A 22,859-nucleotide genomic window follows, 5' to 3' on the forward strand; every position below is an offset into this window, starting at 1 on the left:
AGGGATACTTCTGAACACACTGGAGCAAACTGATCAGAAAACTCCATTTTCTCCTTTCTTCTGTGTCTGTTATAAAAAAAACTAAGTAGAGAATATGAAAGCTTCGAATACCCATGCTCTGGTTTTCATCATCTTGGTCAATGAAGACATGGTCCATGACAAAACTGAGCAGTTCTGACTGCAGGCCTGAGTCTGGGTTGAACACCAAGGGCTGCAGCCCTTCCCGACCCCCTGTCATCAGCTGGTGACTGAAGATCATCAGCAGGTCACAGAGCAGCATGAAAGCCTGGAAGGCAAAGGGAACGAGTGCAGTGAGGAGCAGGTCACAGAAATACAAAATAAAATAAAACACCACCGGTTTCATTTCCAGATATCCCCTGCTATCACTAAATGGCTTCTTAAACTGTACTCGTTGTAGCTGTTTGTGTGCTGTGAAAAGTATCCACAAGGATTTTCTCAAAAGTGTAAATGCCTGGGGAATGCCTTTGGTTCCTGTGTGAGGAGCTGTGCTTCCTACCTCTTTCACGTCCTGGAGGATTCAGATTAAACTTCCATTTCTTCTCTATGAAAAGAACTCTAAATCTACCTGTCATCCAAGGGCTGCAGCCAAATTTGTAGCAAAGAAAAAACACCTCTTTTGACCAACAAAGCAAAAATATGAACAACATTATGAGGGAAAATTCAAGCTGAGCCACTTGTCAGATCCCAAAAATACAGAGAAGCAGCCATAGCACAGAAATTCTTGCAGAATTTCATCAACAATTCCTGCAAAAAAAAAAAAGGAAGTATCTATGCACAGCTTTCAAAGCCAGACAAAAGCCAAGCAGGGCAGAACTGGCCATGATTTCTGCTCATTGCTGTCACACCCTCGTAACCTGAGGACAGAGGGCAGCTCTCAGTACCCTCCCTTCTCCCCAGGGCTCCTCTGGGCACATCCCTGCACCACAGTTACACTGTTCAGCCCCTGAATGGCTCCTGTGGGGGTGTCACAGCCAGCTGGGAACATCTACCTCACATTCCACACCCAATCACCTTTTAGAGAGGACTTTTTAACCTTCTTAATTCCTCTGGTTTTAAGCTCAGGTTCTGAAAACTCGACGCATTTCCCAAATGAAACCTTTGCAAATGCCAACCTTCACAGGGGCTCACTTATTCCTTGGAGTATGTTCTAAAACCTGCCAACTGTGTTCTGCTGGCTCCCTGGAAACAGATGCAGGTGTTTGGGATTTTTCTCCACTTGATCCGAAGGGTTGTGGTTCATTTCAGGGATGATCTCACTGCTCTGAGTCTCTCAATACTCAGCAGAATTTAAGCTCAGACCTCTGAAGAAGAGCAGGTGAGCTCTGGCAGGGCTGGTCTGGGCCCCACACAAAGGCAGCAGTGCACTCGCTCACAGGGTATTTATTTCACCCAGTCCAGGAACATTTTAAATGTTTCAGCCCAGTTTCTCCAAATACTTACTATATTTTTCCCTCCTTTGATATGGACATCGACTTTCTCTGGAAAGAATGTCCAGATTAAGGATCAAATATGGGAGACACTATAATTTACACAGAATTCTCCAAAAAAATCCAGTCAAACAAAAGGATCAAGAAGTAATCCAGCACTCCCAGAAATGTACTTTTTAAGGAAAAAAATGAACAAAAATCACAGAAGAGTTATCTGGGAGGGACCTGTGGAGTCTCCAGTCCAGCTCTGACAGGGACACTTGCTCTCTCCAGGCCTGGCTGGGCCTGGATTTGTGTGGCTGAACCTGGAAATTTCCCCAGAACCGGGAACTGCAAAGGAGCTTCTCTGGAAAGTTTGAATTACCAATGAAATAACCCACAATGAGAGAACAAAGCCATGTTAGTGTACATGAACATGTATTAATGTGGGTGCTAAGAGAGACCAGGAACAAAGCCCCTGCAGCCATGGGAAGGACCAGCTGCCCTTGGCTGAGGTAGGAAGGATTCAGTGCTGGGTGGCATTTGCATGATAGAAGATATTTTACATTATAGAAGATTAATACAATATGCCAAGAGTAACTACTCTGAATATTAAAAACCAATTACTAAAGGTAAATCTGCTGGAAGCCAATGACACGAGTGTTTAAACATACATAAACTGCTGACACCTCTGAGCATTTAATATTTATATTTATCAGCCTGCAGAACAGAGTGTAAATGCCAAGCAGAGCCTGCTTTCAAAGAAACAAAAATGTCTTTTAAGAAATATTATCTTTTAAATACCACAGGCCAGCAAGTCTTTGCAAAATCTGGGGAGGTCTGATAGAAATGCCATTTGTAGACAGATGAAATGTCAACAGACCTGACACAAATCAGTGAATATTCACAAACAACAGCTATGGTGTTCTTCAGGGACAGACTGAATTATTTCAACAAGCCCTTTGATTTAATGGGAAAAAATCCAGAAAGATTCAGCCCATTGGAGGTCTCAGCCACCCTCCAAAAGTGCCCACTGCCATCTATTAATACAAGAATTGTCTCCAGGGGATCTCAGGTGACTGAGGCAGATGCCTGAAGCTGTGGGAGCTGGACACGAGCCTGAGCACCCAGGAATTCCTTCACAGTTTTCCAAAAGCATGTGCCAGACATTTCCCTTACCTGTTCCTTGACTGGGGTGTTGACATTTGACAGACACTGCTGGCACACAGCCAGGAAGGATTTCACAGTTTTCCTCAACACCAACAAGTCGTCCTAAAATCAACATTAGAAAGGAAAAGTGCACAATAATTAAAAAAAAACCCCCACTGCTAGGAGGAAGCAAAATTAAAAAATGGTGATGATTTCATACATACAACAAAAAGGCTGTGAAAAAATATGCTATTCAAGGAGCATGGAGTAGAAAAAAGCCATTAATTTTCTGAGGATTGACCCAAAGTTTCCCTGTAATAAATAATAAAAATAAAACAATAAATTCCTGAGTTAAATTGTCTCTATTTTACATTGAATGTAAATTATAAATGTTTCAGAACAAAAGGTTGAATACATCAAGGTCAGCCCACCTGGTGGTTTGTAAAGAATTCCATATTCAGATAAATCAACATGGACAAAAAAATAAAACACCAATGAATTTGTCCAGTTCCACACAAATATTATCCCACAGACATGGGAGGGTAAAGCACAGAAATCTGAGGAGTCTCTTATTTTTATGGATACCAAAATGAACTGGGGAAAATGAATCAAACCAGAATGTAAGATATGGGAACATTGTGACAAGACAAGAGCAAGTGGCCACACGGCAACAGAAATCAGGACCAGTAGAAAAGCCCTTCCTGTGAGAAGAGCCAGGAGTGACTCCAGAGGAACCAAGGACACACTGGGAGAGGGGCTCATCTCAGAGCAGTGATGAACCCAACACCCAGCAGGAAACAAGAACCCCAAATGGCATCAAATGAACCCCAGAGCTCCTGCAGCCCTTCCCCCATGATGTTTCATCAGCTTCCAGGGGAAGGAGCACGTCCTACACAGTAAATCCAACCCAAACTCCAGGAGCCCACATCCTGCACGTGCAATGTTTGCCTTGCTGAATGTTCCAGTCCTGCTGCCTGTTCAGTCTCTGGTTCTCATTCCTGGTTTTAGCTTTCCTTGTGCTTCCTGCCACGAGATCTCATCATTCTGTGTTTGTGAAAAGCCTTTTGGTCCCTGTGTTTCCCGTCCTGGTTCTCAGCAGAAGCAGCTCTGCCAGGGTGCCCAAGGTGCCCAAGCACCCCAAGTGGCCCCAGGGCTCTGAAGCTCTTCCCATTTCCACCAGTGTGAGTGTGCTGATCTGACACAGACACTGAGGGTCTGCGAGTTCTCCCACCCTGCTGTTCCCTGTCAGCTTTTCCCTGCCAATCCAGCCCTGGATCCCTGGTGCCACTGCAGTGCCCTCCCTGACAGGATCTGGCACACAGCTCTGCTCTGTTCTAAGCCACAGCTGCCCCCTGCTCAGCCTCCTTGTTCCCGGATACAACCTTCCATTTGGCAGGATTAGAATGCCTCTTCTTTTTTTAAATTGTATTTTGTTTACCAGCTGATCTCTATCCTCCCCACCCTAAATGCCTTCACCTTCCCAGAGGACTGACACAAATGACCAGCTTTCAGCACACTGGACCTCTCCTGGAATGCAGTGGAAGCCATCCCACTGAGTAAGGATTTCTCACTTGCAAGTTTTCCTATTGTATTGATCAGCTTAGAGCTACTGAATATGAATGACACTGAATCCAAATATTCCCTGAAATGCAGTGTGGTACCAGTGTCTTACAGAAACTTCTCCATCAACAATGCAATCTTCCCACAACAGCCTGATGTGTTCCAGCCTTCTCTCCTGGCCCTGTAGCCTTTTACCAGCTGTGTTTGCTATCTGCCAGTCCAGGGTTTTACCTGGGACTGGTGCCAGGCTTATCAGTTCACTCTGATTTACACCTTTAACACTGGGATTACAATCACTTTAATGCTTCCTACTCTCTATCACAATTACCCGATGTTCATGAATTCCACGGAGAAACTAAAACCTATGAAAAATCCTATATAAAGGTTAAAAACGGAATGAGAACGTCTCCCATTTTTCTTTCAGTCAAAGTGAGTAACACATAGGTACATGTTATTTATTACCCTCTCTCCTGACAGCACCACATGACACAGTTTCCTGCTGAAAAGTTACAGACAGCAGGAGAAAGCCCAGCAGAGCAGTACAAGGGAGCCATCTGGGATCTTCTGAGCTTGGAGAAATCCCCAGACTACCACAGAGTGGGAATTTTTTCCAAAACAGAAAATGGGAGGAAAGAAAATGAATTAGGTTTTCAATGTCTGACCACTCCCAGGCCCAGCTAAGGCTCTCCAGGTGTGAATCTCTGACCTGCTGCCTCCAGCAGAGAACTGGTATGAAACAATCTCACCATCCTCTTGGTGTTGGGGAAAACCACACATTTAATTAGTCCATGGCAGGAACAGAACGAGCCAGACAGCAAGGACTGGTGTCTTTGCCACCACCCAAAACCAAACAACTGCTCCCAAGACTGGTGTCTCCAACTCTGCAGCTACTTCCTAGCTTTAAATTCAAGCTTGTTTTTTCCACTGAGGACATCTAGAAATGCTGTGTGTCTGCTACATTCATCCACCAAACCCAGTGCTTTTCTCTCTGTTTGCCCACTGCTTTTCCTCTAAAGTCTTGATTTGCACTGTTAACACCCTTCTCCAGCTTGGTCCAAAAGCCACCAGCTTCCAATGTGACTCTGGAATATGGTCCAACTTTCTGCACCTTGGGACTCTTTTCTTCCCTCCAGCTTTTTGTGCCACCTTTCACCGTGCCCATACAAATATGAAAAGCCACCAGGGCACCACGCTGCCCTTTAACCCCCCTCTCCTCACCACACTACAACAGCAGTGCCTTTGGCCAGCCTGCTGCTCACTCACAGCTCTCTGACCTCCCTCTTGCCTCTTCTCCATGTTTCTGTTCATGCTTCTTTTGTTACTGCTCTAAGTTTTTGGACTCTGTTCTTCTGCAAATTATTTCCTTTTCATCACACACATGTCCAGTGCACAGGACAATGGTCCTGGGCACCTGATTTATTGAGTACATGAAGAAATCTAGTATGAGTTAATCCACAAGTCTCCTACCTCCAGAGGTACTTGCTCCCCAAGATCTACAGACAAGAGAGCTCCTGCTGAGAAATGACCACCTTCCTTTGCAACCCTCCTCAAACCCCTTTTCACCTGAAGAACAGTTTTTCTCCAGGCTCCAAGAGACTGCTCACACAAACACCACAGGATGAACTATTTCCCCTCCAAGAGCACCAGTCTGCCCCTGAGAGCCCCCACAGCCATGGCCTCAACCTCCTCTGAACATGGACCACCAAAGACTCAAGCATTACACTGTGGGTATTTCAAGGCTTACACATTTCACCCTTCCCTGCTGCAGCCTGCCTTTAGTGATCAATTGTTCCTTTCAGATTTTAGACACCAAGGTGACTCCTCAGTGCACCCTCTTCTCCACAGGCTACCTTCAGAAAGAGTCTTGAGTAACTCTGCCCCAACTCTCTGCTGCATTTAACTGGTGGAATCTTTGTTACTGGGCACAGAATTTGGAGTGATAATTATCACCCTTCTACTGAATGTCTTTGATACATTTTTATGGTGGTATCGCTCTCTTCAGCTCTCTGATCAAAGCTGTAACCCAAACAGCATCACCCAGCTGGGGGAATCTGCAGAGCACCCCCCTGGTAACTCCTGGAGAAACAACAGCTCTGTGTGTCCTGGGGAGAGGACTGGAGTGACCTGGAGCAGCTGAGGGCAGTTGGACATTTGTGGCTGCTCAGCAGCACTATCAGTGCCCAGTGTCCTGGTTCCCTGCTGTCTGCCTGGTGCTTATCCTGCAGATGTGCTGCACTCACTGCACCTTCATTATGGGCTGTTAATAAATCAATGAACTGACCTGACTCTGATCTGATCTAAACCACAAACGTGGAGTTTTCCCCTGCCATGCTTACAGAGCCTCCAGTCCAACACACCTGAACTCCAGCAGGCAGCCCAAATCCAAACCCTGCCCAACAGCTGGACTGGAAAGTGTCTCTCAGGAAGCAATTCGTGTGCCTGGGCTTGGGCTTATGCCCAGGACAGTTTCACCTGGAAAGAAATGTTCCCAGCACCCCCCATCCCTCCTGCCAACTCCCTGCACTAAAATGACACCTGCTGGATGCAGAGCATCCCTGATTCAGGAATGTAAACCTTACCAATATATGCCTGAAATGACCAAACCAAGCACCTCTTCCCACCCCTGACTGCTGTGCTGGCAATCCCAAAATGTTAATATGCTTTATCCTCTGCACTGGATGCCTAAGTGGGACCTGACCATGTGAAACAGAGCAGCTCCTCCTGGCAGCAGGAACTCACACAATGACCCAGCTGGCAGCACATGAACAGTTCTTACAAATCAATCCCCCCATCTCTGATCTCTCAGCCTGGATGCCTAAGGGAAATCTAAGAAATCATCTTCTAAACATGAGACTGGGAACAAAAATTCATAAATCTGTGGGATACAGAAAAACAAGGACTTACTTTTATGACATTATAAATCCTTTTCTCCCCATTAGCCTTTCCATCTTTTATCTTCCTTCCTTCCCCATTTCTCAGCTGCCACTTTCCCCTCAGTAACTCTCACCACCTCACCTTCCCCTGCTCTCACCCCCCTAGAGGTACCAACGACCTTCTCCTTCTCTTTCAGAGTTTACCTGATTTGTATCTAAACAGAAAACAAGCAATTGCTCTTAGCTTGTGGGTTTTTTTGTAATCTTCTGCTTTCAGCTCAAACCTGAAAGGCTTGTATGTCCCAAAGCCTCTCTACTTTTTACAGCTATATCCATTGGTCTCATAAAGATATCACCTCAGGCTACACCCCACCCCCAGCCTGCCCTCAGGTCATTATAGGTACAGCAAAGTAACACTAGAAACCTGGATGGATCTACATATTAAAATACTGGGTCAGAAATGGTCCTGTAAAAGCCTGAATACCTAAAAAATGCTCATGAAAGACACTATTTTTCCTTCTGAGCTGCTGATGTTATTTCTTTGTCTACTCACACTTCTCAAGTGATCCCCTTTAATGCCTGCCCATTTCCAAGTCTAAATCATGGCTTACACACCAGCCATGGGCCAAATGATCTCCTAATGGATGAAATGACAGATATAGTGCAGATCAAACAAACTACAGCGGAAGTTTGATAGAAAACCACCCAGAACAAACAGCTCCAGCCACCCCAAGGCCGTGGTGCCTCTCCACCCTGCTTGTTGTGAGCACAGCTGGGGCTGCAGGGCAGGAAACAGAGCTTCCCTTGGACCAAGCACTCACAACAGTCAGTGTTCTGTAGGGGTGGGGTGAAACCCCAAAGAATAGGTTGGTAAGAGCTCTCTAGGTCAGGGTAATTCCCATTTCCATGGAGGATTCCAGAAGCAGAATTGTACTTGGAAAGGCCATTCCCAAGGGACCTTCAGAGTTCATTCCTATGAGCTCCATTATGTCTCACATGGACCAGAACAGTGTCAGAAATCCAGGAGAGATCAAGGCTGTTCTGCACTCACCTTTGAAACAATGTCTCATACAAATGCACCCTAGTTTGGAAGAGCAGGCAGAGCCAGATGGGCATGGAACTCGTCCACAAGCAACACCCAATCACTGAGATAAAGGCAGGGCCTTCTTCCCTTTCAGTGGAAGTGCCCCCTGTCCCACACCAAGAGCCCAGCAGTGCCCCGGCCTGGCAGGGACACTCTGGGTCAGTCCCAGCTGCAGGTCATGGGAAGGACGTTCCTTCTGCTGTAATTTAGACACAAGACAACGTGAAACTCTTTCCCATGCTGACAGCTCTCACTCTGCACCATCTGTGCTGGACTGCAGCAATTTACTGCACTGAGTTCAAAGCCTGGAGACCTGCAGGGAAGGGAGATGGGAGTCCCACTGAAGGCTCTGTGTCCTGGGCCCTGCTGCTCAAGAAAGAGGCTGCAGGGGGAAATGGGAATGAAAGCCAGAATAAAGAACACTAATTATTCTTTTTTTCTAGTAGCTATTTTTAAATGTCGATACAGGTCAGCATTCAAAACAACTCTAAGAATTTACAATGCATTTTTATCATTTTTATGTGCATAAAATGTTCATTTTAGTAGCATTTTAGTAGAGCATCTTTTTTTTTTTGATGCTGATGGGGAAGTACAATTATTACTTCAGTTTTCATACCATTTTAATTTGATGTATTACTTCTGAAAAAGCTCTAAAAAGACAGGATGTTGGCCTCTGAGTGAGACAAGAGCTAAGGAAAGGTCCTGGAAAAGCTCAGTCTAACAAACAAGTTACATGTCACATTGTCCTGCCTGCATTACACTTGTGTGCACTCCTTTTTATCAGCAATTGTTCCTGCCAGTACCTTACATTTCTACTGCAACATAAAAGGTGCAATTAAAAGGTAAGTAAGGTAACTACACATAAATATTAAGCTATCTGTGGTCTACATATCACCAGCATTTCTTACAACTATTCATCAGCATTGCCAACATCACTTATCAGTTATGCAAACTGCTGGACTCACAATAAATGCATTAATTATCTTGAGCAATAAAAATGTAAAAATCAGCTGCCATAAAATCCCGATAAAGACTGTTTGCACAGCTTAGACACGTGCATGTGATGTTAAATAGATCCTGAAATATGAACAAACCAGACACCAACATTTTACACGTGTTAGAGATGACATAAAATTATGTGTTTCATCAGTAAAATGTGCATGACCAAATCTCTACTTACTTTGGAAGGGGAGCCTTCGGTGATTTTCACCAGCTGCCAGAGAATAGAGTAGTGGGAACACTGCAGTGCCTGGACAACAATCTGTAACAGGAGGAACACACAGAACCCGTGGGTTGGGAATATCACAGCAGTGAAGTGCAGAGAAAATTTATAATGCATTTTGGGGCCAAGAGAGGGGAGCAGGTCTCAGGTAAGTACTAAGAAACCAGCCTACTACAGGTGAACAAACCACTGTGGAAATGCTGGGAAACAACAGGAAACTGCACTGGGGCACAGCAAGAGGTGATGCTGCAGCAGGACAGAGGTACAACCCAACAAATATGTATCTCAGTTCAAAAGCAGCTGTTTAAATCTGGCTTCACTGCTAAACCAGCCCACAAATCTGTCCCACTGTCAAATGAACATATGGCCCAATTGCTAAAAAAAGGGAGAAAATACAACTTGTCTCATGGAGACCAGGTTCATATTCATGGTGCCCATTAAAGCATCCATGGTATCTTGTTAACATTTCAACTCTCCATTAGGTGCTAAAATTTTCAAACCCCTTAGAGTGGTCTCAGGAAGAAACACTAAGGAGAGTTCAGAACTTCAGGACTTTCTTCCTAAGCTCAGAGCCATGACTCCCACATGCCACGTGGTAATGCCTCCTCAGCAGGGTCCTTTTGCAAAACACTTACACATAATTTTGTGAGAATTGAGATTTTTTTTTCCTAAATGAAGCTGAGGTAGAGTTAACAACTGTCTTCTAATAGAAAACAAATTAGAACTTAAAATGTGCTTAAATGTTGGAGTAGGAATCCTGCAGCTTAAACTGGAATCCTGGGAGAACGTGAGATGGTTTCTGTGCTTATCCATGTGAAACTAAAACTGGACTAAGAAGAAACAAAGTCCGAGATCTGTTCACTTGAAGAACCTCACTAGGATGATGTTCTTTCCTGGTGTTCATAAGCTTCCATCTTACCTTCACTGCACAACAATCATGTGTGGTAGTTCCAGTTGCAGCCAAGGTTTACAGTGTAAACACCATGATTTGTGCATTGCTTTTCCCAGCCAGGAACATTAATTGTTCCCTACTTTACAGATGAGAAAGGTGAGGGAAGTAGCTCAACGATCCAAGAATTTTCACCTCCTGTAGTCAGTGCCTGCCTACAAAATAAAGTTCATCCAAAACTCCCTGGTTTCCCTAAATAACCAAAGTGCAGTGCATTAATCTTCTGAATTTCTGTACAGCCAAACTCTTTAAAGCCTTGAACTGAAAGCCAACTGTGCAGGGCAGGTGTTGCTGTACCTGTTCTGGCATCGCTCCGTGTTCAATTCCAGTTCTCAGCAATCTGTAGCAGTTACTGAACAGGTCCCACTTGGTGAGATCGTGAGCACTGCAACGAGAAGAGACACCCAGATGAGCTGAGATCCAGAGAGCTCTGGGCTTTGCACAGCTCACACAACCCAGCCTGCTGAGCAGGCAGCTCACAGCAGGCTAAAAGCAGAAATTCAGCTTTCTGATAATCCAGAAAAGCGTTTTACCTCATGGGATTTCTGTAGGGAGGAGATAAACTCTCTACATTCCACACATCTAAGTGCAGTGACAAGCTCCTCCTCAGGGTTGCCTCTAAATCATCTTCCCTCTCTGGTTCTAAGCACTGACAGAACTCCAGGAAACTCTTCTCTGACATTGTAGCAGAAACTATGGCCAAACTGTGGCAATATCTTCAAGCAAAATAAACTTATATATTTTTCTGCTGTCTTCTTTGGAAAAAAATAACCTACATTATCATTAGATCTTAAATATCCTGAACTATGTGAAGTGAGCACGATTTACAAGATGTACATGAGACAGAAAAGGTGCTGCCACCCCCATTCATTGTTTCACATTTCAGTGACACCAACCTGATCCACCAGTGAGAGGAACACAAATGATAATAGGAACAAACACTCTACAGCCTTACAGACCTCAACAGCTCATGAAGCAGCTTTTTAATACAGAAATGAGAAATACAGAAGAAATTGCAAAACATCAAGTTGCCTGAAAGACAAAAATACTCTCACAAGAAAATTTAGGTTTAACACATTTTTCTGCAGTGGAATTAAACTGAGATAATTTGAAAGTTTATAATACGTCTATAAAAGAGCAAACCACCTCAGAAAAATCAGAAACTTGTTGATTAAAATACTCACCTGGAAGAAGGGATACTGAGACTGAGCTGGCAAGTCTAAGTTAAATGAAGCAGCCTCTTGGCTCTGGCTCCCTTCCACGCAGCACCTCCATCTCCAGGATATGCTCCCTCTGCCCACCCTTGGTGTCTGCCCTGCTCTGGAGCTGCCTGGCTGGGTTTGAATAATTAACTGCCCTGCTCTGCCAGAAAGAATAACTCTCTGGTTCTGAAAGGGACAGAGGGTGAACTCAGGGCTGGGAATGCTCAGATCCTGTTGAAGCCCCAGGCATGAAATGCTTCCCACTCTGGAGCGTGTCAGCCCTGGGAAATGTCTCAGATAAAAGTTTCACAGCAAACACAACAATGAATGCCCTCGTGCTGAGAGCAAGTGCAATTTGCACTCCAGGGGTGTGTCACTAAGCCAAGGTGCATCTTAACTTCCAATTCAAATCCATGAATAGAACAACAGGAAAACTTTTAAAAAATAATGGAAATGAAAACATAAAAAATGTAAAAATACTTCCCAGACTTAGATGGTCTGTGAAGCACTAAAATAAATGTTTCATAGATAAATTACAGGTGTCAGAGAAGTGCCCCAGTGACATCAAGCACACAGATGCTGCTTCAGCAAATCACAGAGCTGCAGCAGGGCAGAGTGGTCCCTCCTTAATTACAGTACTGTAATTAAAGCAGTGTGCAGAGGTGTGCAGAGGTAGATACCAGCACAGATTATCCCACAGAGAATATGGTAGGAAGAGCTGCCTCATCCCTGCCCTTTCCTGTCAGAGCCCCTGTCAGGCAGCTGGCACAGGGCCCTGTCCCACTGCCCCAGCCCTGGGACACCTCAGCTCTGGGCTCAGAGGGGCCAGGGCCCCACAGCTCATCCCAGGATGAGCTCTGCAGCTTCCAGAGCTCCAAAAGTCTCACTGTATGCAAGCTGCACAGGGCTTTTCAATATAAACTTCCTTTGGGAAGAGCCTCCAGATTACATTTAGGCCTATTCTGGCATCCCTTTGTCTCTTCTGAGCTTCATGGCAACCAAAACAACAGTTATAAAGGTACCCTGGACACCACACAATTCCCACAGAGCTTCAGACTGACACACAGGCTCCCAGAACGAAAATTCACACACCATGGAATCTTCCCTTAGTCCCTTCCGTGCCAGAGGGTCTTCATGGACCAGAGAAAACAAGGTCCAGCACTTCATTTAAGTTTTTTCATCCCTCTGGCCAGCCCTGTCTGCTGGGGCACATCCTGCCAGACAGCTGGCAGCTGAAGGACAGGCACCAGTTCCACAGTGTTTCTCAAAGCATGGCAAGAAGCAGCTTAGAAAAGTTTCTTTTTGAAGAGATGATCTCTGCACCCACAAAACTGCTTCCCTTTATAAAGAGGCCCAAAGAGAGAGAAGCTGCACCTTGGGCTTTGAACAGCTGTGCTGGACACAGTCAAATTTCTGTGGTGAGGTTTCATTTCTCACCATTTCTACTTTTTCTGGATACAGCAAACTGCTGAGTAACTCAGTCTGAAGGATGCACTGGCCAACTACTGCAAAAAAGACTAAGCAACTGGTTTCTAAATGAGGAAGAGAGGATGTGCTGGTCTGACCATGGATTCACCTGTCTGGGAAGTGCCCTGGCTGATCACACTTATACACATAGTGCTTTCATCTGGAGAGTTCTTACAGTTGAATTAGGTTGGAGTCAGTACAGAAAAATTGTCTCCATGTACTCAAGGACAGAAGAAAATGCTACAAGATTCTGGCAAAAAAAACCCCAAGTGGATACTCAAGGGGTTCTATTCAGAAGATCTCAAGAAAATTTATTATTGTATTCTGAAAATGTGGAAGGAAACGTTTAAATGATGAATTTCATTTGTATTGGAATACCAATATCCTTGTTTGATGGAAAGACAGGAATTAAAAAGTGTGCTGGGAGCCCTTTGTTAACATGACCCTCTCAGAAAGAGGATTAGCTCAGGCTTGAGATATCTCAGTACAGGAGCTTTGGGTCTGGAAGGCTTTTCTCATAATCCCTTACCATGTATTTTCCACCTTGCTGGTCTTCTTTTTCCTAAAGTGTGAAGCAGCAGCAGCAGCAGCAGCGACCAAGGAAACAGAAGCACAGATAAGGCCCAGTGGAGTTTCTCTCACTGGAAGGAGACAGGGACTTGTTTCCTTTCCAAGCCCCAGCAACTACTTTATCAGGGCACTTGTAGAAGATCTGAAAGGTGTCAGTTGTTAGCCTGTGATTTCACCTTTCCACTGATTTAATTTCTTTTGGCTCCCAGCTGCTGACAGACAATGACAGTCCCAGGGAGCAGCCTTTGAGAGAACACTCTGTGGGAGTTTTGCATTGAACATCCCAATCTCAGAGCTCAGGGAGCAGCAAAAACTCTGTCTTGGATGGTGTAATTGTTTCCTTGCACAAAGAAATCACATCTCACACAACATTCAGCACAGTAATGAAAAGATTTCATCACTTCTTTAAATGCAAGCAGATATTAATTAGAAATTCTCACCGAGCTGTAATCATAAATCACAAATCAGCTGGGGAATGACACATTAGCTGTTTTTCAGCTGTGATTCTTTGCTCTTCCCTGTTTTGTAAAGGTGGAAGTAGATGTCCCCTACCCTGATTTGTGTGTCATTCAACAAGACTGTTTTTATGGGCTGAATTAACAGCCTACAGGTCTGGAACCCTGAGGGAAAAAAAATATATGGGAGACTCTCAGAAAAGCCTTGAGATCTGTGCTTCTCTCCTGAATGTGAACTGGAGCTTTCACCAGTCCTTTCAGGAAGGCAGAAGTGGCTCCAGTGTTACCAGGGAGACTGAAAGCCTCATTTGCACATGTGTCAGCCTGCTGCACTATGGAAATTAGTAACGATTTAATGATCTTTGTGGGATTCCTGTTGAATGGAAACAAAGAGTAGAAATGGTTTCAGAATCACTTCATACAGTAAGCCCATGCAGGATTCAGGATAAGTGAAGACTAAGCACAGAAAGAGAAAGGAAATCACTCAAAATAAGCTGTATAGAAGAGGCAGTGAAGGAAGGTCCTCTCACACCTTGTGACAAGGAAGAAATGATTTGTGGCTCTGAGCCACCTGCACGTGGAGTTTTTTCTATGCTGCCCAGAGGCACAGTCTTCCTACAGCTGACAGAGGGGAGGATCAGGTCTTTGTGCTCCAAAATTCACAGTTCAAGTGGAATTCTCCAGGTTGTGAGGGTGCCGAGGGCTCTGAGAGCAGCAGGAGCCTGGAGAGCTGGTTTGTGCTCAGGGGAGGAGTTTCTGTGCAATCCCACACGGTTAAACTTGGCCAACAATTCAACTACAGGAAGAAAGTGCATCTTCCAGGCACTCACCATAAACCATTAATTATTATTATTACTACTACTAATTAATTCTACAATTTTGAGGAGAAATACCTCAAAGGTACTGAGAAACACCTCCAGCAGGGCTCTCCTAAGCTGAGGCTCAAAGCACAGGTTTGGTGCCAGTGTCTCTCCTGCACTGTCTGTCACCCAGGGGAGCAGGACTTTCTTTAGTAAGATACTCAGAGTGCAAAAGCATTTAGTGCAAGGGAGGATATGCCACCTGCAAATCAAATCTGCAAAAGCAATGGCATTAACCAAGCAAGGACCCAGATTAATCCAAACAGTTACACTGACAAATACCACCAGTCATCCTGCACTTCATCTTTCAGGCCATATATTTTCTCATTTCCCAACACTTGACACTCCTGATATTTGCTGAAAGGAGAAAATTAACAGAGGGGAAAAAACCACCTACTTGTGAAAAGAGGTCAACCTCTTCAGAGTGGAGAGCACGTTGTAAATGTCATCATCATCAGCCTCCTCTCCCTGTAAAGAAAAGGAAATCCATGGAGAGAGTCCATCACTGCAGGGAGGAGCAGTTCCTCTGAGGGTTTATGTTGATACTACAACTGACTCCAAGTGTTCCAATGACTTGTATCTAGATCCCATAACATTTAAGTGACCACTACACAGCACTAAAAAATAAGCAAGATCACCTGACAGTATTAAGCATCATCACTGTGTTAATATCCAAACCAGTACCCTGTGGCAGTGGAAATCATTCCCAAGATAAAATCTGAGTTCTAGAGTTCTACCTTATTTTACAAGAAGGGCTGGTCAGCTTTAACGTGCCATGATATCATTATCCTCATACTTTATGCAAACTGAACAGCAAATTCCCTCAGTGAAACAAGTGGAAATAAGATACTTCCAAACCCAATTTTTCCCAGCAACTTTCTGAAACTGGAAAGCCACTTAAAACAATTCTTCTCCATTTCATTTTGTTAATTTTTTTTCCATCTAAAAGCCTAAAGTTATCTTCCTGCCTTCAGATGCAATTGCCAGTCAATGTTTCACTCATTATCAGCTCAGTGGGAAGCCATAAAGCAGTGGGATACTTACTTGGATACCCACATGCAAATTTTTTCATTTAAAATGTCTTTAAATTATGAAATAGACTTATTAAAACTAATTATTCAAACTGGTATCACTCAACAAAGAATACCAGTAAGGCCATAATTTTAAATCCTCTTTCTTGCCTTCCCCTACTCGTGTCCTGGCTCTGTCTTCACATCTTTATGTCCCTCATCTGACCTATGCACTCACTTTTCCTTAGAGATCTAAAACTCTTACTTAATTTCTCACATGACTTTGAGACACAGCTTTTCTCTGACAGCCTCAGTCCTCCCCACCTCTCTCGTGGAACTGAATATCCACAAAGATCCTAAGCCCTCACCTGCATTTCTCTGCTCCTCCTGGACTACAGGAAGGGGACACCCCAGAGTTTGGTGTCACTGGGCCATGTCCCTCCATGAGCCCAGTCCTTGCTCTCTGCCCAGCACTCCCAGTGCATCCTTCAAGGCTTTTGGCACTGGAATACTGCACAAAGGGGAGCTGCTGGCAAGGAGAAGTGAAGGGAAACGAAGTGGGAATAAGCACATATCTGCTTCCTGATTCTACAGCAGTTATAAAGAGAAGAGGAAATCAAGGAAAATTGCGGGAAAAGTGTTTTTCTCTTCAAGCCCATTTCTCCTGAGAAGTTGTTGGGAAGTCGCTTCTGAATCCCAGGTTCTCACTGCCCTGCTGTGACTCCCTTCGGTAAGAGGTGAGGCCAGAGGGATCTCTGAAGCACAGGCAGAAAGGGAGGGGACTCTACAAGACCACTATTTATGGTGGCCTGGTGTGGAGAACTGGGCTGGATCTTTGTGCTGCCAGTCCAGCTTAGCCCTTTTTGCCACCCAAGTCAGCAACAGCTTCCCCAAGGTCTGTCTTGCAGTTTTTGGTTTGGCTGGCCAGAGGTGAGGAACTCCATAAACCCAGGGCTGTGAAAACGGGTGCCAAGACATGGAATGTGGCATCAGCTGAAAGGGTTCCCCTGACACACAGACAGGTAGAGATGGAGCACAAATCCTGCAGTGTCCTCCCAGGTTCTGCACAGAAGTTTATGAGGAAGTACTGAAATGGTAGCCAGGTGGACAGCAAAGCCAGTGGATTTTGGGAAAGAATGCACAGTGGTGCCCCAGCTCCCCTGGGCTTTGAGGCCCTGCCTTTTCAGGCCTGCAGCAACACAAACGCTGTGTTTGCTCTGCAGGTGACAAGGCACAGATACAGTGTGTCTGTATGTGGCATGTTACATAAAAAAGAGGAAAAAGGTGGTATTTCCTTTAATATGCCATTCTAAAACACAGACTGCAGCTTAACCTTCTCTCAATGTGCATCAAAAATTAAAGGCACCCACCACAGGGCAGCGCATGACTGGAAGGCAAGAATAAGATCTATGCAGCCCTCATGTTATGTTTAAAGAGCATGAAAATTATAACAAATTAAGTAATGTTACACAAATTTAAATTGATGCAAAACAGAAAAAACTTAGTAAGGTTTCTATTCTTATTTAATGTATTCTGTCTTATGCCTTTTGAAGCATAAATTCTTACAACTAAATCCCAGGTACTTCCAGGTTTCAGACCTCTATCTTTATTTCATTCTTGCCAGGGCTCTTTTAATATGTCATTATAAATATTTTACTAAATCCTCTCTTCTATTCAAAACATAATCCAATCTTGATCTTGCTGCCTGCATATCTATTTGGGACTACTGGAATCACCAGAAGCATTAATGTAAATGCAATTTCCTTTGCATTTTTCATCATCTTTCACTCACTTATCTGGGCTATTTAAATACTAGACTAAATTTTCAGAGGCAGGATTGTCCTGTAGTCTTTCTTTTACAGCATCGATGATTTGTAGGCTTAATGGCCAGTGTAAGGGATTTTCTACATGGAGAAACAGCTCCAAATAATTACGAAATAGCTGCTGCTGCTCTACATCTTCAGATGGACAAATTCATGGCTTGGCCAGAACGTTTTTCTGCAGTTTATTATGGCATATTTTAGGTAATTAACGAAATGATTGTGAAGAGAACAAACCTCCTGCAGCAGATCCTCCACGGAATGGTTGAATCTGTCCACAAACTCGTCGATGAGCTGGCTGTGGGCTATGTCCACCCTGTTCTGGATGGTGTATTCCTCACTGCAGAGGATGCTGTAGGTTTTGCTGCAGGCTTCCAGAACATCTGATTCCACATGCTTTTCCACAACAAACTTAATCTGTTTCAGTAAGGCATCCAGATGCTGCAGATCAGAAAAGAAGTTCAGCTTTCCCCTTGCCTGAGCAGCGGAACTCAGAGCAAAAGCCATTCCCAGAACACACCAAGGGGGGTTGGATTGTTCCTGTGCCAGGAAGGCACAGCTCTGGGTGCCTGGGATGGGGATCCCAGAGCTGAGAGCCCCCAGGGTGCTGTACCTTTTCCATTCTGCCCGTGCTGTAGATTTCCAGATCAAAGTACTGAGGGATTTGCAGGAGATTTGCCACCTTCTCAGCATCAGCAGAGTACTGGAACACATGGAAACAACACAAAAACAGGGAAGTGAAACCAAACTCCTGCACTCAACTGAGAAAACTTCAAGACAGCTGTAAATCCCCGGGAGAGTTACTTTGTGGAAAACTGTACCTTGGATAGCAACATGGGAAGTGCAATAATGAAATGCTCAGTCAATTTATTTCTGTCATCTATCTGAGTTTTTCTTTCTTTTGCTGTCAAGACCTGCAAGTGATCAAAAATAACTACAGTAAGTTCAATTTTTGCCTACAGCATTCCTTAATTTTTCTAAACGTTGCATTACAGACAAAAATCCATGCAAGTGTATTTTTAATAAATCAAAAGAGGAAGGAACAAATATAACAAATAACACATTTGGGCTGAAGAGTGATTAAATGGGAGGACCACACGTCCTAAAAGCCGTGACTGAAAAGGATAATATCATATCACCCAGCATGATATTGTTTCAACACACTGACATCTTTTGAGGATTCAAATAAACCCCAAGTTGGTGGAAGTTTTGCTATTGCTTCCAAGCTCTGGCTTTCACACACTAAACCAAGTGTTAATGTAAGACCTCAGGGTGAACTGATGTATAATTAAAAAAACCAAACCCAAAGTACACTGTGACAGTGATTTTCATGAGCAGATTCACGGCCTCATCTCTTAACTGGAATGTAATTCTCAGTGAGAAGGTACATCCAAGTTCCCAGAACTCGTCACCAATGTCAGGGACAGATATACAGCACTAATGCTGTCACAGCAAAACCACCTGGGAACAGGGAACAAGACAATCACCCAAACATGCCTCAGGAAAGCTTAGAGCTGGCTTCAGAAAGGAAAGAACACTTCTGAAAACAAATCATGGGAATAAAATGCTCGAATCAGCTAATGATTCCCATACAGCAAAGGGGCCAGACTGCACAGGAAGGGTTACAAGCTGAAGTCAGAGGAGAAACTATTCCACAAGAAGGTGAGTGCTTAATTAAAAATCTGCTTCCATTACAAGTCAGAATAAGCTGGTGTGATGAGAAGACAGGACAAACCTCCAGTGACAAGCCAGAGATGCCTGCAGTTACCATCCCACCACTCATGTCTAACTGGAAAGAAGCAAAAGCTCCGTGTCATACCTACATCTCTCTGACAGTGAGGAGAACAGCTGGAAACAAAACACCTGCTGGGGTGCCGGGTACTGTGTCAGCAGCAATCCAAACCAACCATGGAGGGGAGGGGGAATGGCTTTGTAAGCAGGGGAAGAAACCTCTGCAGAGCACATGGCCCAGGGTGGACACGGAGCAGCCTCAGCCCTGGGCACAGCAGTGGAGCACCAGCCATCCCCTGACAGCCCACCTGTGCCCTGGGGACCAAACACTGCTGTGCCCTGGGGCCAGGATGAACCTGGGTCCCCAGGGTGACCTTGGGGCTCTTTAGATCAGCCTTCAGAAGGTGAAATTAATTTAACCGATGTGTTTTATTTAGCTCTGAAGAAATACAGACATCGAAAATCTAAGACTAAGCAATTTGCTGAACTTAAGTGAACTGAACTGTAGATCTCTTGAGAAAGTTAACAGTGGCATTGTTTGGTGCTCCCAACAGAAAATACAAACATGAAATTTTTGTTAAATTTAAAGGTCACTTCTGCTAGAAGGGTTTGCAGCTTGAGACAAAAAAAGCTGTGCTTACAATACAGTTCTGGTAACACAGGATTAAATTTGTGTAAATTTGACTAAGTGCTTTCATAGACTCCCCCACACACACTGAAATGTTTTAATAAACTCAAAATTTCTCAGAACATGCTTTTTAAATTAAGGTACATAAACCATGTTTAAATTGATGGTTTCTTGGAGCCTTTCCTGAGATGCTGTTACTGGACATGAGGCTCCTCTGCTTTTGGCATATAAAAATTAACAAGTTAAGTACCTGCATTTAGTTTAACAATAAAGAACTCTGTCCCCAGATTTCACCTTCATTAAATCTGTGACCTTCTTTAATGAACTGGTTATGATTCTTTAGAACAGAAGCTAACAGAAATACCATGTGTTCACACATGTTTACTCCATTTTAGTTTATCCTAAATAAGATGAGGACTACAAAAAATCAGGGGGATATGTTTGGGAAGCCGGGTGTCCTTTGGACCATGGATGCTGTTAAGTCTGGAGAATACAGCTGAGAGCCTGGTCTCACCCTGGCCTTGTGACTTATACTGAAAGCTTTAAAAGTGCCTATCCAGCCTTAGGGATGGACTCCTGATCCTCAGTCACTAGAAGATAAATGGAAGGGGCAGGTAGGGATGGAAACCCAAACCCACAGATGCATTCAGACTGGTCCCAGTCCCACCCTCCAGCTCAAAGCAGAGCCCACTCAGGGGGCAGACTGGGATGCTCAGGGTCTGTCCAGTCAGACCTTGAAAACTGCCAAGGATGGAAGGGGCACCAACTCCCAGCATCTGTTCCAGTGCTTAAATACTCTCATGGTGAAGATATTGTTGGCTTTTCTGCAAATTTGATGTCCACATTAGCAGCACATTTCATTTCATGGAAGACAGGCAGAGGTAATCTTGTTTGCTGCCAAGCTCTCCACTTTCCACTCTAATCCAGATTTAACATTAAGGGCTGTACATGTGGGTACATTACAAGTGTAAGCCAGGGGCCTGATAAAAAGAACAACTAAAAAAAAAAAATCATTAAAATAGACTGTCAGGCTGGAAATTTATATTGCTCAACTTGGCAACGCAAAGCCCAGAATCGAACAAAGAAACAAAGAAAAGCCCAAACACATCCAGAAATACAATTTCTACTATTTTCCTTCAGAAGGGTTGCCATGAAGTAGTTTAAAGAGCATTATGAAAGTCGAATCCAGACGCGTCAGAACATGGCGTTGCAGATAAAGGGCCCCCAAGAGGCTCGAGGTGCCCCTGGGCCCTGCTCACCCTCTTGCCCGTGCCCCTGGGCCCCGCTCACCCTCTTGCCCGTGCCCCTGGGCCCCACTCACCCTCTTGCCCGTGCCCCTGGGCCCCACTCACCCTCTTGCCCGTGCCTCTGCCCACAGGGGGATGTGCCTCGGCGGCCTGGCGGATGGTGCACACCATGAGCTCGATCAGGGCGCTCTCCTGCCGGTCCGACATGGCTGTGGGGGAAACGGGACAGCTCAGGGACGGCTCGGGGTGGGGAGGGGAGCACAGGGACAGGGAACACTGGGGACAATCTCGTTCTGCCTCATTTATCAGGGCTTCCTTGCTTCCTCTTTGAGTTACCATTCACATCATCTTAAAATGCACATGGTGAACCGAGAGAAGTCCAGAGAAATGTAGTCTGGGAAAAAGGACGAATGAAGGGCAATATGATAAAGATCCTGGAGGACGGTCAGTGACACCCCAGTCACTGTCACTGCCTTACACATTTTCTGTCCTTTGGCAGGCAATTCTGGAGGATCAGACCCTACTGGGCTAAGCAGACACAAAGAACCAAAGTGTCTGATTTCCTAAGGAAATTCCCCTGTTAAATAGCCCCACTGTAGCAGGTGGATACCAAAAGGCCACACTTTGAAGCACTGAGGTGAAGAGCACATCACTTCACTTCCTGCTGAGGAAGCAGGGAGAGAACCTGGATTTTTCAGCCACCCAACCCCTGCAACGGGCCCGAAGCAGGAGAATCATGGAGGATTATAAAGGATCTTGGATGACACCCATTGCCCTTGGGGACTCTTTGCCCCCAACCTCCCTGGCCACCTTGCACCCACAGATTATTAGCAAAAGGAATTTGAAACTAATGGTGAAAGAATCCCCTTAGTTTTTTTCCTCTGGAGAATTCACTGGGTTTTCACACTGCCTGGAAAGCCCCAGCTTTAACTAGCACCACCTGAAGTGCTTGTTTATTCAAAATTGCATTACCTATTCAATTTATTGAAACGTTCATGTATGCACTAGTTATTCAAACATTCTGACAGAGTGAAGTCCTAGCCTTTAATTTTCGGGAACCACAGCAGAGCAGATTTCACAAGAAGAAAAACAGAGTACAAATAAAGTACAAATTGCTTTTAAAGCAACGTGCATTAAAAATGGATTAAACTAAAATCTTCTTCAAATATGCTTTCTAAACAAACCACAACACACAAAGATATTTCACTGTGGGTGACAGTGGTATTTAAGGAATAATTAACAATACTGTGCAATAGTAATAAGGCAGAGAGGTTAAAGCAATACCTTCTTCTCCTTGGACTGGCTCCTCCAAGAGCAGTTCTGTCATACATTCCCAGTCTTTCAGCAGTTCTTGGGAGCTCTCCCACAAGCTGTCCACCAAATAGGCTGCATGTTCATGCAACTAGAAAAGCCAAGGCAACCATCAGTACAGCAGCTGGTACAAACAGTTCTACAACTTCCCCAGTCATTTGGGCATGCAGAGTGTCTGGGTATGTATGTTATGTTAGCTGGAAAGAAAATTCAGCTGGAAACTAACTTGGGAATGTTTTCTTCCAGCTGAATGATACAAGTGCAGTGGGGTTATGTTCTAACAGAAAAAATGGA

The 22,859-nt window shown here is 44.5% G+C and overlaps 1 protein-coding gene across 3 annotated transcripts in view; it reads right to left on the bottom strand.

Annotated features, from left to right (window-relative positions):
- STAG1 (stromal antigen 1) overlaps positions 1–22,859 on the bottom strand; it is a 163,403-nt gene that overhangs the window by 16,066 nt on the left and 124,478 nt on the right. For all 3 annotated transcript variants that reach the window (XM_032698451.1, XM_032698449.1, XM_032698450.1), the window contains exons 15-24: positions 22,539–22,656; positions 21,360–21,463; positions 18,470–18,562; positions 18,262–18,351; positions 17,886–18,089; positions 15,216–15,286; positions 10,562–10,649; positions 9,274–9,354; positions 2,607–2,699; positions 112–286 (exon numbers count right to left, since the gene is read on the bottom strand). In XM_032698451.1, the coding sequence (XP_032554342.1) occupies positions 112–286; positions 2,607–2,699; positions 9,274–9,354; positions 10,562–10,649; positions 15,216–15,286; positions 17,886–18,089; positions 18,262–18,351; positions 18,470–18,562; positions 21,360–21,463; positions 22,539–22,656 (1,117 nt within the window). The remainder of the gene's footprint in view (positions 1–111; positions 287–2,606; positions 2,700–9,273; positions 9,355–10,561; positions 10,650–15,215; positions 15,287–17,885; positions 18,090–18,261; positions 18,352–18,469; positions 18,563–21,359; positions 21,464–22,538; positions 22,657–22,859) is intronic.

The sequence above is a fragment of the Chiroxiphia lanceolata genome, chromosome 10 (assembly GCF_009829145.1).
Source record: "Chiroxiphia lanceolata isolate bChiLan1 chromosome 10, bChiLan1.pri, whole genome shotgun sequence".
NCBI classification, from domain to species: Eukaryota; Metazoa; Chordata; class Aves; order Passeriformes; family Pipridae; genus Chiroxiphia; species Chiroxiphia lanceolata.